Source organism: Coptis chinensis, chromosome 2, assembly GCF_015680905.1.
Source record: "Coptis chinensis isolate HL-2020 chromosome 2, ASM1568090v1, whole genome shotgun sequence".
Lineage (NCBI taxonomy): Eukaryota > Viridiplantae > Streptophyta > Magnoliopsida > Ranunculales > Ranunculaceae > Coptis > Coptis chinensis.
The window spans coordinates 85,310,900-85,329,566 of NC_141457.1; the positions used below are offsets into that span (position 1 = coordinate 85,310,900).

General features: G+C 40.0%; 1 protein-coding gene and 1 long non-coding RNA gene across 2 annotated transcripts; one reads left to right on the forward strand and one right to left on the reverse strand.

The window, feature by feature from the left end:
* The first annotated feature begins 11,901 nt into the window (after nucleotides 1-11,901).
* LOC147518489 (pro-hevein-like) lies at nucleotides 11,902-13,109 on the forward strand. The gene is made up of 2 exons (XM_086590319.1): nucleotides 11,902-12,638; nucleotides 12,830-13,109. Exons 1-2 carry the CDS (start codon nucleotides 12,237-12,239, stop codon nucleotides 12,992-12,994), a joined length of 567 nt encoding a protein of 188 aa, XP_086446445.1. The 5' UTR covers nucleotides 11,902-12,236; the 3' UTR covers nucleotides 12,995-13,109.
* A 2,470-nt stretch (nucleotides 13,110-15,579) lies between these two features.
* On the reverse strand, nucleotides 15,580-16,024 carry LOC147518490 (uncharacterized). The gene is made up of 2 exons (XR_015211810.1): nucleotides 15,892-16,024; nucleotides 15,580-15,780 (listed from the first exon to the last, which is right to left on the reverse strand). It is a non-coding gene; the product is annotated as an uncharacterized LOC147518490 (long non-coding RNA).
* Nucleotides 16,025-18,667: the final 2,643 nt, after the last annotated feature.

Sequence of the window (18,667 nt, forward strand, 5' to 3'; positions counted from 1 at the left end):
CTTAATCATTCTCAGCTTGGAAGACAGGTAGTTCCATCATTTCAACCGGCATAGTTTATTCCCAAGCAAAACTTTCATTATATTAACTCGTTATAATAACTTATTTTAATAACTAATTAATTGAATTACAACTTACCGATATCCACTTCTGTATAAGGGTAGGACCGCGTCCCTGCACAAAATATTATTAAGTCTTACCCTCCTGCAAACGAAAGTTAGAAATTTTATATAACATGTGTAGATATCCTACAGGTATTCAAATGTAAACCCAAGCACACTCGCACAATCAAATTAATTTCTCTTATAAATTAATCAATTACTTTTCTTATACACCCACCTTTTAGTACTTATGTACCTCAGGCCGTTCCCGCCACATTCAATGAATACCCGGGTCATTCATGACACATTCAATGAATACCCAGTTATAACGTTAACGGGCCATTTATGACACATTCAATAACCACCCACCTATCACATGACATCTTTAGTCATAAAATCTCATTTCCAAAACTTGAGGCGTGGAGAGATTCTAAAAGGGTGTGGTAAATTATTGAGAACACTATTGAACTTTATTGTATATATTATTTCAGATAAAGGAGGAGTATCTTGTTTCTTGTATTATTGTTTACGCGTTATTAATATATCGATGTCTAAGTGTCATAGCGTCGTATATCATAAAAGGCTGAAATATCACATAGTAGTTAATACATGTACACACGTATATATATATAAAGGTCTTAGCCTAAAGCCAAACACACTAATAGCCCTAGACCTATTCTAATAGACCAAATCATAATCCGAGTTAAAAGTCAAACTAGGTCAACTGGTCAAAGTCAACTCTGGTTAACAGTAGTCAACCAGCCAGGTCAACAGAAGTCAACCAGTCTTAAACTCATCTAATCCAAAAGCCCAAAGACTAAGGCCCAAAGTCTAAAACTTAAGTCCAAATCAAAATAAGAAACCGGCCCAAAGAAACAACTCCTTGATTCGGACCCAAAGCCCAAACAAAAGAACAGAACCGCTGGTTCTTCTTCTTCTTCCTCACCTCCTCACCAGCGCATCCCCTTCCTCACCAGCGCCTCCCACCACCGGCTTTGCCACCACCAACAAACCATTCGGTTTTCACCCTCTACAAAAACCCCATCTTCCTACACCATAAAAACTCAATTCTCTCACACTTCAAAAATCACATTTTGACTCCATTAACGCTCCTTCAAGCTTCAACATCACTCTCAGGTACTCCAACACACCCATTACAACTAACCCTCAGTCAACCAAACCCAATACAACCCAAAACAACCAAAACAACACTCCACCAACCAAAACAAGTAATCAACTACACCTAAAACAATAGACCTAACGATTTTTGGGCTCGCGCCATCATAACAGTCACTTCAAAGTGCCAACAGTTCTATAATTTAGAGTTTCAATAATCTATCAATCAATACAGCACCAGGGAACCATTTTTTACTATTCGACCAAGGACGCAGAATAAACTACAAACAAATACTGAGCTGAAATAAATATTGAACAGTAAAGCTTTTTCTTTATACACGTGAAATAGAAAAATGTAACTACTCACCAGTGATATGCTCCGACTATCAGCTAGCTATCCATAGATTTCCAGAAAAACTTTCTTTTCCTCTCTCAGTAAAACTCTCTCTGTTTTCAAAAACTCCGTGTGTACTCATTTTTGTTTTCTAACTCCCCTAAAAACAAGGAAGAAAGGTTTATCTCCCAACCCACGGGGTTTCCTATCCTTAACAAAAGTTTATCCTATATTTTTGTTTTACATATTATTATTTTTATTCTGGTAATAGGAAAAGTATTAGTAAAACACGGGGTGTTATAGTACTCATCAAGCAAGTTTTGAGTTCCAACAACAAAACGGCTCGAATGGCCAAATGGGCTGAAGAGCTTGGAGAGCACCACATCGAGTTCGTTCCCAGAACGTCTCGCAAAAGACAGGTCATTGTTGACTTCCTTACGGATTGCCCCATCGAAGACGTCAACTGGGAACCCAAGCCCATCACTTCACTTCATCAACCAGCAGCCCCAGACACATGGCACCTCTATGTAGATGGAGCGTGCAACAACAATGGCAGTGGACTGGGGGCTGTGTTAACTTCACCAGAAGGCACCAAGATACAAAAATCAATTAAGATCGATTTCGCAACGTCCAACAACGAAGCAGAGTTCGAAGCATTGATCACAGGCCTCCGCATGGCACAACAGCTACAAGTCCCAAAGCTTAAAGCTTACAGCGACTCACAGCTAATAGTTAAGGAGATCACCAAGGAATATGTCACGAATAGAGCAAACCTTGCAAAGTACGCTCAGGTCATCAGTAACCTCATCAGATCATTCAAAACATTCTCATTAAAGCATATTCCCAGGGAAGATAACAGACATGCAGATAGTCTAACTATTTTAGCCTCAAAGACACAAAAGGTTTGCCCCAACACAATTTACATTGACATTTTAGAGAGGCCCGCCTACCAACAAGAAAGCGTCAACAGCCTCACAGATTTCTAGCCCTCATCCGAAGAAGAGATCAGTCAATCTTGGATAGGCCCATTTGTCAAGTTCATCTTACATGGCGAGCTCCCATCAGAGACAAAGAATGCTCACACCATACAATTTCGAGCTCCCAGATACACCGTAATCAACGAACGCTTGTTCTGTAAATCCGCAGGCAGACCCCACCTCAGGTGTATCACTCCACGCGAAGGACAACTCATCTTCGACGAAATTCACAAAGGTGAATGTGGCAACCATGCAGGAGCAAGATCCCTGGCACATAAAACAATAGCCCAAGGGTACTACTGGCTAGGCATGCATATCGAAGCAAAAATGTACGTTCTCAAATACCACTAATGTCAAACATTTGGCCACAACCACCTAACCCCAGCACGAGAGTTGGTTAACATAGCCAGCCCTTGGCCTTTCCACATGTGGGGGATAGACATCATGGGACCATTCATCCCACAAAAGAAAATAGGACTCAAATACGTCCTAGTAGCCACAAATTACTTCACCAAATGGGTAGAAGCAATCCATTTAGTTCAAGTCAAAGAAGTCCACGTCATCAGCTTCATATGGACCAATATCATCACAAGATTTGGTCTCCCCCACACCCTTGTTATGGACAACGGAACTTAATTTGCTGGCTCGCAAGTCAAGACATTTCTACAAAAATGGAGCATCATTCAAGCATTTTCTACACCTAGATATGCACAAAGCAATGGCCAAGCAGAAGCTACCAACAAAGCAATCAAGGAAAATCTCCAAAAAAAAGTTGGAAAGCAAGAAAAGCCAATGGTTGGAACAACTCGAGAACATTCTGTGGGCATACAGAACAACATCCAGAGCCAGTACCAATGAATCTCCTTTCACACTTTGCTTCGGAACAGAAGCAGTCATACCATTAGAACTCACAATCACAACCACACGTTCTGACATCGTCAAATCAGGAGAAAACGATATCATCTTGGCAAAAGAGGTCGATCTCCTAGAAGAACGAAGGGAAACAGTTGCAATATCCCTAACTCGGTACCACCAAACAATCCAACAACAAGAAGGTCGTCCCAAGATCTTTTCAAGCTGGCAACCTAATTCTCAAAAAGACACTCGCTCCTGCCAAGCTCGACCCAACATGGGAAGGCCCTTACATTGTTGACAAAGTCGTTGGAAATAGCACATACTGGATCAAAACTCAGCTCGGTGATATGCTTCCCCGACCTTGGAATACAACTCTCCTCAAGCGATTTTATCAATAAGTTTTTTTTTTCAAATATATCAGTCGCTATGAATAAATTTTCATCAACATTTCGAGTACAGAAGTAATCTTTTACTTTACATGAGTACTAGGCATCTTGCACTACGCAACCCGACCTCGGACATCACAATATTAGGTCGTACATCAAAAGCGAAGTCAAGAACAACTCAACTACAACAACCACGCAGTGGTAAATTATCAATCAATTCAACCTAAGGTCCCCCAAAAGGACCCTAAATCAACTTAACACCAATGCCAGGGTTAAGTATGATTCAACTATAATGGCCACTCAAAGGCCAATTATCAGACAAATACAATCTAGGGGTCCTTCAAAAGGACCCCAAGCCAGCTTACGACCTCGACATGGTTTAAGTTAGACTCAACTATAATGGTCGTTCAAAGGCTAATTATATCAATAAGAAGTTCCCCCAAGAAGGAACGACTCAGCACATACACCTAAGGGCATGAGAAAGCATAGGTGTCAACTACGCAAATATATCAGGTCATACACGAATGCTCTATGACCTGTTACAACCAGACAACCTATCAAAGTCCAATAATTCATCAATTTTGAACACAGGTCGTCATACAACAAATCAAAAACAACAAAAGCAATCATATGCATGCAAACAGCAAGCACAATCTCAACAAGTAAGTAATTTAAATATTGCTACTTAAATACAAATTTGGATAAATACTAGAGGCCCCAGATTATCCCGAAAAACCGACCTCAGTATCCCCATCATCAAAAATATAGTTTATCAGTAGCAAAAATACAAATGTTTAAATATTATTCAAAGAAAAAAAAAACTCAAACCAGAGAAGCTCAATACTACACAACACAGGAAACTTGCTCTACATTCAAAGGATCCAACTTGCAACCCTTTACAACAGCAGAGCTGCTAGCCGGATCATCAACCACTTTCAACACATCTATGACAACATCATCAGGAGAAGCAACTGGAACAACACCTAGGTCGGAGGGCAGATCAGATCGTCTACTAGCATCTGCAGCGATACTTTCATCAGTTACCACTGCAGCCCCACTTTCGACAGATCTTTTCAAGGCGTTGTACTTACGATCCAGCTCCATATAATCATCTATCAGAACGTACTCAACCCCACTCTCTACCAAATCAACCAGGTCGTTATACTCAGCCTGAGCTTTTCTAGCAATAATCCAATGCCTTTTTGCACTCACCAGCCCAGTGCTTAGTCTCTAGCTTTGAAGCATCAAGAGCAGATTGTAATAAGGCCACATTCCCAGCCAGATCGTGCACCTGAGCCCTCAGCCCTCTCCACCTGTTGCACAACCACCAGCTTGTCATAGGCCTCCTTGGTGGCATCCAGCTCCTTTTTGTACAGGTCAGAGATGGTTGTCATATCCCTCAACTTCTTGTACATGGCCAGAACCTAACAAACAACAAAATAAGTTAGATCAGCAATACTTACAAAGCATAAAGAAAACAAGCTCAGATCAGTAGAGCACTCACAAAGCAAAGCGACCAATCCATCTCTTTCAGGTGTGCATCCAAACCTTTCCCATAATCCAACTTATGCCTATCTCCATCAAGAACAATGCTCTCCAGCAACCCTCCAGCCACCAATGAGGACTTAAAACTACAGTCCCCATTCTTCACAAACTTTCTCAGCCCACTCGCAGGGTCCTCATACATGACAAGCCTACTCAGAACGTCATCTCCACTCTTGTCACCTGGGGCTGTACTCCCCGACCACTAACATTTTTGGGCAGCTGGCTCAGCCTCCCCAGCTTTCTTCTTACTATGGGCCTCATCCACCTCAGCATCAAGAGCCAAATCACTCAAGTTCATCTTCTTCAAAGGTACCTGACCTAAAGAAGTACGACCTTCATAAGCACCAGGTCGTTCTTCAGACTCAGTACGGGACCTCTTTACCCCCCTCCGTCTCAACCACTTCGGAGCGCCTCTTCAAATTAGGCCTTCGGAACGAAGTGGGAGCATCACCACTTCCACCAGCACTTCCACCAGCATTTCCACCAGCATTACCACCAGCACTTCCACAACCCACCTCAGAACGTTTGGATGCAGAACGTTCACCATCACCCTCTCAGAGCATTTGGATGCAGAACGACTTCCAGCGGCTCCTCAAGTCGTCCTCATTGAAGCAGAACGGCTATCAACAGGCCCTCCAGCCATTCTTGCTCTAGAAACAGGTGCCTTCCTTTGGCTCTCCCTCTCCATTGTAGGATCTGAGCTAGAATCAGAGATATCAACAACAACCTTGCGAGCCCTCTTCTTTTGCTCTAGTTTTCTACGGTTGATTTTCTCTCCTCCACGCCTCTTAAAATAATGCGCAACCTCCCCCAACAAAGTTTGTTTCTCCTCCAAGCTCAAACAAGCAAACCTTTCTATAGCACCGGTCTCAGTACGACCACGAATATGAACCTCTGCACAAACAAAACAAATAAGTCATAACATCCAAAGTATAATATAACATACACACAATACAACCTAGAACAAACGACCTACCCTCCAACTGTACAACACGAGTGTTCAACTCCCAACGAGAAGGACAATATCTACCCACAACCAAGAACGGCCTACGCCCCCAATCTTCATTACTCACTCCCACAATAACAGGAGACTTCCCCTTCCCGACCTGAAAACTGAAGTTTAGAGCAACCGACATCTTTACAGTGAAATGCTCCAACACATCTGATAAGCAGATGTTATAGCCCCTCTCATTCAACAAATCCAACACATGAAAAATCCTCCAACTGTTCCCTACAAACTGACAAGGGGCATTTCCCAAAAAAATTCAATACCTCCACAGTAAGACGGGAAAAAGGCAACCTCATCCCAGCCTTCAATTGACCATAACAAACTACTACTCTTCCACCCCAAGGAACGTAGTCACTACTATACAAGTTTCTTTCCCCACTCAGGTCGTACATGGCTAGGTCGGCCTCCACCCAACCAAACTCCTCTCTCAAAGAAGCATAACAATCCTCCGACCTAGGCCTCCTCGCATCATCAGCCATCGTCTCCAACGATGAAGACGATGAAAACGATTCACCACTACAAACCCTATCTTCAACTTCTTCAGCACTTACTGTTCTCTCTCTCCACTCATCTATCTCAACTTAACCACTTAAACTATCACTGGTAACAGACATTTCGAGTGCAAAAATAAACAAAAGATCAAACTTTTTATCAAACTGAAATTAGAAAGACGTGAGCTTGGCATTTTTCTTTTCTCTCTGCTTATTTTTCTCTTTCTCTCCGTTTTCTTTCTTTACTTCTGATGATAGAATGGAAATGAAAAGCCAACCAACACAAAACCCTTCAAACACACAAGCCTCGAAAATAAACAAAACGATTCAGTTTTCCAAGATAGCACAATCATAACTTGCCCACAAAACCACCGCAATTTTGGGTCCACGAATCCAACCCAACAGTTCCCGCACATTTTTCAAAACCCAATTAAAACAACCAGCTGTCTGACACGTGTTTTAAAGTTTTATTTTAACCGTCCTTTTTCACAACACAGCTGTCCAAAGAACGAATAAAATAAAAGGGGTTGTGTAAGTACTCTCCGTTCTACACTATAGTACACGTGTCCACACATCAGGTCGTACCCCATCAACTCGAACCAATCCATCACAGCTTGCCAACGGCCCAACACCCAGGTCGTCCCCAGCATCAGTTACATCCATTTAGGGAAGCAAATCAACTAGTGCAATCCTAGAGCTCAGTCAACGCAAACAATCAAAGACACATTAACTTTGTAACATCAGAATAATGGCGGATCATCAGGATAGCACACAATGTGGATCTAAACTTCATAACGGCCTGAAGCAAATATGGAAAGTCACCTCAAACATCTATAAGTAGAGAGAGATTAACTATGTAAGACTTGATTCAAGTTTACACCAAGAAACTTGATACGTAGGCAACTCTTATCCCAAGAAAAGTGCAGCCATTCCCTATCACACAAATCATCAGGTCATTGTCTAGTAAACTAACAAACATCTACACTGTCTGAACCATCTAAGAACCACAATAAAAAAATCAAAAAAAAAAAAAAAAAAATCAAAAAAAAAATCAAAAATCAAAAATCAAAAATCAAAAATTAGAAGTCAAAAGTCAAAAGTCAAAAGTCAAAAATCAAAAATCAAAAATCAAAAATCAAAATCAAAATTAACAGATCGAAAACAATAAGATGATATTTATGTATTTGATGCATCTATTTAAAACTACACAAAAATAGCCAAAGCATAAAATACTGATATCAAAAATAAACTCACTTTAGCTTTGTCAACAATTTGTGACTTCCACACCCTTGCCCAATGTAATTATTGATGATTAAGTTCCTATAATTGAAAAGAAATGACTAAATTAGATTTCATAACTTATTCATATGATTGTTTAAGACAACCGTTTTAGATTTGGTATAACAAATACCAAACAAATATGTGTTGGTGCATATTGCTCAAAATTTTGTAGTGAGAAACGATACCTACAAATGGTATTGGTGTCAACTTTGTGCCCTAATTGAAACAATTTAGTGAAATTCCATAAGTGAGAATTGACTAAATTAGATTCAAATCCATAGTGAGTAGAGAGGGGAAGAAATAGGGGAGAAAATGTACAAACATTTTCTTTTTCCTAGTCTGTGAAAGTTTCTCCTTGCTAAAACTCTAAAACTGAAAATGGGTAGATGCATGGATAGTTATGAGGAGACAAAGAGTTTTGAAATTGGAAAGTTGGGTTATTTAATTTTAGAGCAGTATTAATTTTAATCGTGTTAACGAGGGAGTTTACAGGTATTGTTTATCTTCTTTCATAAGTTGATAATGTTACGAATGGATTCGTTGGAGTTTGAAAGATCCATGTGGAAGACAAAAAAGAGACAAAAACCAAAACAAAATCAATTGAGTCGTTAGGCGCATGGTGTATCTGTAGTTCTATGGGCTTTTTTTACTTAACCCTACAAAGTTTATACCTTTTTGTGAAAACTCCTCGTTTCGAAGTCATTAGTGAGTTATACAATAGTATGCAATTGGAGTTGTAAAATCCTAATGGCACCTGGATAGAGCCTATGTAGAGGTGTAATTTTGCACTCCCATTGGAGATGCCCTTACAAGATTTGATCAGAGTGGTCCCAATCAGGTTGTAGCAAGCTAGAACACATGTTATTTTGTGTCGTGGTTGGTTTGATTTGGCTTCTTAAGCTAAGTTATTGAATTAAGTACTTTTGCCTTGTGTGTGATTTTTAGAGTACACATTAATTTTTTCCAAATCCGATTTCTTCTTTTTTGTTTCTTTAATTTTATGAAAGACTAGCCCAAGACCTCAAGTAATACATGCCTACGGGACACCTAAGTTGATATCTGCTTAGGGAGCATAAAAAGTTTTTGGATTGCGCCAATTGACTAATTTGGCTTTGCATATGATTTCTAGAAGATAACACATGTATTTGCCATCATATTGACTATTAGATCCAACTCATTCAAGTAGGCATTTCCGAATTTTGAAAAACGTAAAAAGAAAGCTACGTGTCTTTAGTTCCTCAATTGTGTGCGATCTTTCTTTCAGGCTCGAACTTATACACATCGACATATTTCCGCATCCGGCGTTTAATCACCACAATTCTCTTGTGAATCCATTGCCAAGTGTCCAAGACCTTTGACCTTGAGTTCTAATTTATTTTGGAAGAAGAGACGTCAGCAAAAGTATAATTGAACTCTAGATTTGACAACCAAGAACAAAGTAAATCTCGCTCGTCTCGGTTTTATCTCGTATCTCTATCCTTCCTTTGCATCCTATATTTTATTCAAGCGAAAATCTAGTGTGCGCAGGGTATACCCATATGCAAGCCTTTGGGCCACTCATATAGGCAGGGAGTTCGTGTGTATTGCAAGACAGAAGTACTGTGAACGGCTAGATGTCCTACGCACACGTACATCGTGATGCACCCTAGACGTCCTCTTTATTCAATATACTTTCTTTTTTCTTCCACTGTTGCAATGGAGAACAAATCAGAAAATAGGGACACATTGTTCTATAGATCTATGACTTCAATTAAGTTGAAGGGGCCAAATTATCTCTAGTGGAAAAAGGTTGTTGAAGCTAAGCTCGTGGAAAGTTAAAATTTGGATTTTTTAGTATTACCCCCTACTAGATGAGCCAATTAGGATTTCCCCCAACTAGATAGGGAAATTAGAGTCTCCCTCCTAAGTACACACAAAAAAAACACGGTCAACCTGAAATCCTAATTGGCTGATCTAGTAGGGGGCAATACTAGTTACAAGAAATTGGGCCTAACACCCAATTTTGGAGAAAATGAAGTCTAGAGGACACAATTTTTGGTGAGTAACTCACAAGGACAAATTCTAACAATTAGTAACTCACGGACCAACGATTTCAAATTTAGTAACCCTCAAGGACAAAATAAGTTGGCCCGGCCATTTTATTTTTTTTAAATGCCAGTTATACCCTTTCGTGAAAATAACCCTCAAGGACAAATGGCCAGGATTTAAAATAAATATTTTCCAATTTTACCCTTTCTGTCATTTTACTATGAACAATGAGTGTTCATACCTTCTGCTGGTGTATAAACAATGATTGTTCATATCCAAATATGTGAATGTACCTTATACAATATATTGATGTATGAACATTGAATGTTCATACCCAATCAATGTTCATACTCAATCAATGTTCATACCCAAGGACTATGAACATTGAATGTTCATATCCAAAGACTATGAACATCGAATGTTCATACCCAATCAATATTCATACCCAAGGACTGTGAACATTGAATGTTCATACCCAAACATTGAATGTTCATGTTCACTATGAACATTGAATGTTCATACTAAATATACCAGGTCATTTCATCTAGGCCGGGCCGTTAATTATTTCGCGTCAGGGGTATACTTGACATTTTATCTACCCGATCAGTTTTTTATTTCGCGTCAAGGGCATACTTGACCTTTCATCTATCCGGTCCATGAGAGTTACAAAAATAAAAAGGTGTCATTGAGAGTTACTTTTTCGACATTTTTCGACATTTTTGTCATTGAGAGTTACTCCTTGTACTAGTTAACCCTTAAAATTTTGGGTTATTTTGACTTGCCCCCATTTGAAAACGGCATTAGACTTGCCCCCCAAATTCAGAGAAATTAGATTTGCCCCCAGATTAACTCACTGTCATAGTCAACTATCATTGACCGTCATTTCGTAGTCAAAGCAGTTGAAATGTCTTAAATACCCTTTTTAATTCTCCGAGGGGCAAGTCTAATTCCATTTTCAAATGGGGGGCAAGTCAAAATAACCCAAAGTAACATTTTTAAACTAGAAAATGTACATGACACGTGTCAAAATCTAATTACCCACATCCAACGACTCACATCACTCATTGGTAATTAAGCCCTAAACCTTGAGTTTATTAATGGAGATTATTCAATTGTAATGGCGATTTGGGGGGCATATCTAATAACACATATAACAGTGATATATATGACACGTGTCAAATCTTATTACTCACATCCAACGACTCACATCACTCATTGGTAATTAAGCCCTAAATATTGAGTTAATTAATGGAGATTATTCAATTGTAATTGCAATTTGGGGGCATGTCTAATAACACATATAACCGGGGTAATTATTTTTCTTGCTACCTACACCCCCTCTATTAAATGTTTGTGACCGTTAGATTAGATAGGACGAGATGTCGACATGTGTCTCTTTTTTTCTCAAACATGAAAATGTGTCTTGAATTGCCCCCCTCCCAAATTCAGGAGAATTAAAAAGGGTATTTAAGACATTTCTGTCTTGACCACGAGATGACGGTCAATGACAGTTAACTATGACGGTGAGTTAGTCAGGGGCAAGTCTAATTTCCCTAAATTTGGGGGCATGTCTAATGCCGTTTTCAAATGGGGGGCAAATCAAAATAACCTTAAAAATTTTGACGTCGACCAAACCTACTGATTCGAAGGCTCAAGATTTCAATACGTGGGATCAAGAGGATGTCACATGGCATTGGAACAACATGGAATCCGAAATTGTCAACAATGTCACCTACTTGGATTCTGCAAAAGAAACATGAGATGTATTCTCCTGATAAGAACATCTCAGCACAATACTATATACATACTTCCATATTCTCTTGTGATATGTTCAGCTTGAATCAATTCAAATCAAAGACAAACAGCAAAGACGCCAGTTATGACTTTACCCAGGACATTAGGAAACATGTTCCATGAAGGCATACCTTTCTGTGCAAACTTGAATCAGTTTCTCTGCCTAAGCTTATCTCACATAAGCAGAAATGTCAAAGTAAAAAAAAAGAGACAGATTGCGTGGTCATCTACCCATCTGTTAGAATATATTTTTATCAACAATGATGCAGAACCCTCAACTATAAATAGAACCTCTATTGAACTTATTTCCCACAGCAAATTATGGCAAACACAAATCTTTACGTTGTATTCTTAGTATGTCTCATTGGCGTTGCAAGTGCCCAGAATTGTGGTCGGCAAGCCGGCGGGCGCACTTGTCCAGGCAACATTTGCTGCAGCCAATGGGGATGGTGTGGGACAAGTGATGACCATTGTCTGCCTTCTAACAATTGTCAAAGTAACTGTAGAGGTGCTGGCGATGGCGGTGAGAGTGCTACCAATGTGCGTTCAACGTATCATGTGTACAATCCTGCACAGAATGGATGGGACTTGAACAGGGTCAGTGCTTATTGTGCAACATGGGATGCCAACAAACCCCTCGCATGGCGTCAACAGTATGGATGGACTGCCTTTTGTGGCCCTGCCGGACCACGTGGTCAGGCATCTTGTGGAAGGTGCCTAAGGGTAAGAAACAACATAGACTCCTAATTTATATATTGAGCGTCTCTAGTCGTTAGTCGTACTTCAACAGTAACATAAAACTGATCGATAATATCATGAGAATGATAGATACCCAATCTATAAACAAAGTGCACAAAAATACACAACAATCGTACTAATAGTAATAATAATATTCCAATTACAATGATTTGCAGGTGACAAACACTTACACAGGATCTCAGATAACTGTGAGGATTGTAGACCAGTGCAGCAATGGAGGCCTTGATTTGGAGGAAGGAGTGTTCCGACAGCTGGACACTAATGGAAGAGGCATTGCCCAGGGTCACCTGATTGTTAACTACCAATTTGTCAATTGTTAAGACCAATATACTTCTCTAGTTCTATGATGTAATAAAGTCATTGTGTTTGTATCAACACAATAAGAAAACATATGCTTTCCATTTGAATAAAATTGTTCGGATTCATTTTCATATACACATTTGCCTTAAAGAAACAAACCGTTCTCCATTGTCCGTCCGACACATATGGCAGCAATATACATGATACTCCAGCAGAGTGAAGGTATATTTAAGATTCTCGGAACTGCACAAATAGTTCCTATATACTACGTACCGTGTACGTGGGATAGGAGCTTGGTAGAGCGCTTGCTCTTTAATGTTTATGTTAAGCACAAGCATTTGTCATCTCAAAACCAGGAGGAAATTCTCCAAGTGTTATGATTTTTTTTTTTTTTTTTTTGAAAAAGTTATGGGGTTAAGGCAGACCCCACCGGTTTTTATTGCAAAGGGTAAACCTTACAAACCTCCCTAAGAGTTAGATCCTTAAAAGGAGGCACAAAAGACTAAAAAATCATTGCGGACTATAAGCCTAACATACCTGAGATCACTAGACATGCTACAATCGTACACTAAGAAAGTAGAGTTAGGAATCCTACTTCCTAGTCATGATATCCTTAACAATCTTAGGATGATCTTTCCTAAAATGAGTCTGCGCTTTCTCATAGCTACAAAAGAAACCTTCACAAGCACAACACACATAAATGAGTCCTAATGTGTCATCCCAAAACTCTTTTGTGTAGTCCTCAAGATATCTCATCTTTTTGTTTTTGGTTAACGACTTAACCTTCTTCATCATAGCAAGTGTAGGCTCAATTTCTCCTAACGCTCTTTGATCCTTTTGCTTCTTTTTGGCTTCACAGTAGTCCATTGATTTTCAGAAGGCGTTGCATACTTTGATGTGCTCTTAGGCAATGCAAGCGGTGTATCCCCTATATACGTATCCCCAAACAACTCAGATTCACTCTCTGAGAGATCGTCATCTACATCCTCATTTCCAACAACTAACCTTTCATACATGCTTATTTCTCTACTATTTGGGAGTTGGTTAAGAGGAGTAACTCTATGCTGGTGACTTTGTATTGGTAGATCCAATACAGTAGGTATATTATGTTCTCTCGCTACCAAATCTCCTGCTCCAACAGTAGTTGTTGGGCTTGTCCTCAGTTCCTTGCCTCTAACAGAGCTCGCAACTATAGCAGCAGCCGCATCAGGAGGACTAGCAACTATAGCGGCAGGAGGAATGGCAGAGCTCCCAACTATAGCAGCATCTGCATCAGGAGGACTAGCAACTATAGCGGCAGACTTTCGGGAGATCTGTCGAGTTCGAGTCAGCTTGATTTCAGGGGAATTGTCGAGTTCATAACCGTAGAAATGGGTCCGCCCTTTCTTGAACTCTTCCATTTCTTGGCCTAGGAACCCAGACCTGAGGTGGGGCAGCAGGGCATTTGGTTGTTGCATGCCCAAACCAACGACATATGGTACAAGAGGGTGGCTTCCATGGGTACTCCACATCCAGATACACATATTTATCTCCGAGCTTGAGTTTTACCGATTTGGGAAATTCAAAAGACAGGGGAATAGTTACGCAAACCTTCGCAAAGTCGAGTCTTTTTTTCTCCGAAGTTGCTCCGTCCATACAGAGTGGCTCACCGATCAAGCTAGCCAAGTATGAGAGACCATTCTTTGTCCAGAGTTCTTTTGGGACTTTGAATATTTTTGCCCATATTGGTACGTTGTTTATATTGTTCTTTTGCCCTTCTATCTCTGGTGACCAAGACCTAACTACAAATATCTTCCGTGCAATGAAGATAGGACCACCTTCCAGCACCATCTGCTTGTCGTCAATCATAGAAAATCTTATGAAAAACAAATCTTTGTCCGTTGTTATCTCCATAGAACCTTTGATCTTCCAGGTTCTTTCCAGAGTATTCTTAACAAAAGGAAATCCCATTCTCTTATCTAAGAAATACCCTACTAATGTATCTTTCCATTTATTGATACCTTCATCAATTAGATCTTGCAGGACAACTGCAACGCTATCTTCTATGATGGGTGAATAGCTATTTAGAGACGTGATAGCTGTAGAAGTTGAGTTTAAGTTCTGGAACAGTGAACTCCACAGGAAGGGTGGAGGGGGGAAATAGAGGGGTGAGAATCGGAAGATGATGACATATCAAAAAGAGAGACAGAAAGCTATCAAAAATCTTCTTCTCAGTTGGTCGGAAGCTACCCAGAATAGGAAAAATGAAATGAGTAGAAGATAGGATCGCGAAACCTAATCTAAAAATTCTATTTTAGGCAATATAGGCGCACCAGATCGTTGGGTTAGAATACACTTAAGTTAGTTTCTCTCAATTAAGGTCCCCATTAACAAGTGTTATGAATTAATGAACCCTTTGTCACAGATTCACAGGAATGTTGAAGTCCAAAGTAAAATATACACTACACTCGCAAATTATATGTGGTCGTAAAAAAATTGGATATCACGTTACTTGAGCTGAATTTTTCTAGAAATCCACTGATATCGTAAGCAGCTCTTCTTACCCGTGCGTGGTGTTATGTTGTATTATGATGTTCTACCAAAACCATCAGATCAAAATAGTGAATTCTAAGAATGGGGGTGCTTTACCAAAAAAAAATAAAAAAAAAATGAATGGGGGTGCACCTACTATTCTTAATACAGTAGACCAGGTAGAGCGGTATCTGAGAGAGGAGGAAGGGAGTGATTTCCCCTGTTCTTCCCACCAAGGTCACTCGCTACTCACTTGGCCAGCATAGTGAACTCGTGAGTGGGATGGATTGACGACCTTCATCATAAAATGTACAAGGGAAAAAGATTAATTAAACAAAAAAGGTGATAGATGAAATATGGATGAAAATGGTTATCTCATCAGCTTTAAATTTCTCTCACTGTTTACCTTTTTCCTAGCTCAATGGGCCCTGTGACTTTTTAAGCAGTTGGAAAGGACGTATAGTTAAACTGTAAAATTGAAGGCATGTTTATAGGGGAGCAAATGAGCAATTTTGTTCATCGCCTTGTGTGTTGCAAACTGACAATGATATTGATATTTTTTTTTTTTTGGTTAAACCACATTATATATATATATAAATATGCACTAAAGTGCGTCAGGCACCTGAATATTACATGTTATAAGTTCTTCCAGCAATAGTCCTAGTAACCAAGTGGGTGCTTCCATCTCCCAAAAACAGTCTCTGAGATGATGAGCACTAGTCGCTAACAGATGGGCGACCTTATTACATGATCTATCTACATGTGTTACACTTAGGGAATCAAAAGAGGAGATGTAGTACTGTGCATCTATAATTATATTAGCGGCTATCCTCCCGATGTTAGTAGCCTGGTGATTCCAAAAGTCAGCTACTGTTTTGCAATCCGTTTTAATGATAATCTTGTTGTAGCCTAAAACATACGCCCATTGGATGGCGCATTTGAGCCCTCGGCTCTCTCCCTCTTCGGCGTTTCTTCCACATGCTCACGCGGTACTGCTTTGCTAAGAAAATTCCATTGTCATCTCGCATAACATAACCAATACCAACAGGTTTAATTTCCGAATAAAAAGCTATATCCATATTAATCTTGACAAAGGATGATGGTGGAGCAAGCCAAGTTTTGGTTATAGGTAAATGGGTGGACGGTTGTCTTTGGTTGTGTTAGCTTTTTATGATGTTTCCCTAGGTGTTGAGAAGTGAGGTGGTTTCTTGTCTTGGCTATATCAATAGGTAAAGAAATAGTTTTTCCCGTGAAAATGTGGGCACATCTTTCTTTCCAAATGGTCCAAGAGGGTATCTGAGGCATGTTAATTTCCACTCCTCTACCTCCACAGGCCAACCAGGGGGTGGTTTTAAACCAGAGGCCAACAAAATCTTTAATAGCTAAACGCGTTTGTAAGAATCTAGCCCCAAACGCCATCTAGTCGCGAAAACCGGACCGCCCTAGTGAATGGGCAATCCATGAGCAGATGGTGTAAGGTTTCGACCGTAGTTCTGAGAACACACATCGCTGATCTTTGATCGAAAGATAACGATTGAGACGCTCTCTAGTCGGGACAATATCATGGATGCTTTTCCAAGTTTAAAAGCTCTTCGATCCTCGAATTCCCATTTGATTTCCAAATTTGGAGAAAAAACTTGGCATATCCACAATGGGTTTTGCTCACTTGGCATGACCGAGGTGCTCGTAGAAGGATTTAATACTAAAAGACCCATTTTTTGTACCCCAAAACAAAGATGCATTAGTAGCATCGTCTTTGACATAGACATTCATGATATACTGGATGATAAAGGCAGGAAAAAGAGTTTCAAGCAGATGGATGTTCCAGGACTTTGTGTTCGGCAGAAAGAGTTCAGAGACACTCTCAGGCGCCATCCTAGGCCTAGGGCCAAAAAATGTACTACCCCCATCTTTAGGAACCCAAGGTTCCGTCCAAATGTTAATGTTCGACCCATCACCGATATCCCAAACGGCATTATTCATGATAGAAGAGATACTAGCATGGCAACTTTTCCAAAGCCAGGATGAGCCTTTTTTCAAGAGTGGTGGTTGTGAGCCTTTAGAGTGAGGAAAATACTTATTTTTAAGAACTTGTCCCCACAGCTCAGGGGGATTACTCAACAGTCTCCAAGCTAGTTTACCCAAGCAGGCCTCATTAGCAGTACTAAAATCTCTTATGCCTAGCCCTCCCATTCTTTTAGGTAAACAGATAGAATCCCAAGATTTGAGATAAAGGATCTTCTTTCCATTATCTTTTTTCCCCCACCAGAAATCGCGTTGGATTTCATTCATCTTGTTGGTAATCTTTTTAGGCAGTTTGAAACAAGACATCCGGTAAACTGGGATCGCCGACGTGACAGATTTAATGAGGACAGTTCGCCGCTTGGCTAAGGAGTTTATTCTTCCAACCGTTAACCCGCGAGGTCAAACGGTTAATGAGATGATCGAATAGCTGAGTTTTAGGTTGGCCAAGAAAAACGGGTGCTCCTAGGTACGAGTCTTTAATCCCAATGCCCTTGATCTTCAGAATTTTGCGAATGATCTTTTTGAACTTGTAAGGGAGATGTTCTTGAACGGAACTCCAGATTTATCATAGTTGATAGTCACGTCCAAATTGATGGAAGAAAAAGCTTTAGAGTGTCCACAATCTCTAGAGCATCCGAAATCGTGGCTCTACAGAATAAGAAAACATCATCCGCAAAAAGCAGGTGGCTGATGACCGGGCCCTGCCTCGAGATCTTCGCCCCATGTATTTTACCATTTGTTTCTTTACGCTGTAGAAGCCGAGATAAAATCTCCATACAAATGATAAATAACATGGGTAATAAAGGATCTCCCTGCCTTAGACCACGTTTGGATTTGAAGAATCCTTCAGGCGAACCATTTAGGAGGATGGAAAAGTTAACAGACGAGATACACTGGTATATCATGGTGCACCAATGGTCATTAAACCCAAGAAGGCCAAGCATGGAAATGACCGTACCCCAGTTCACTCTATCAAAAGCTTTAGACATGTCAAGCTTGATAGCCATTAAGCCATGCTTACGTTTTTTGGTCTGAATAGAGTGGAGAATCTCATGAGCTATGACAATGTTGTCGGTGATTTGTCTTTGTTGAACAAAGGCACTCTGCATAGGCGAGATGATTTTTTCCAAAGATAGGTTTCAATCTATTATTGGAGA

Bases quoted from the DNA above. Each gene is read 5' to 3' on its own strand.
- LOC147518489 (XM_086590319.1), top strand. From the start codon at position 12,237: ATGGCAAACACAAATCTTTACGTTGTATTCTTAGTATGTCTCATTGGC. The intron at 12,639-12,829 runs GTAAGAAACAAC...AATGATTTGCAG, and splicing joins CTTGTGGAAGGTGCCTAAGG to GTGACAAACACTTACACAGG.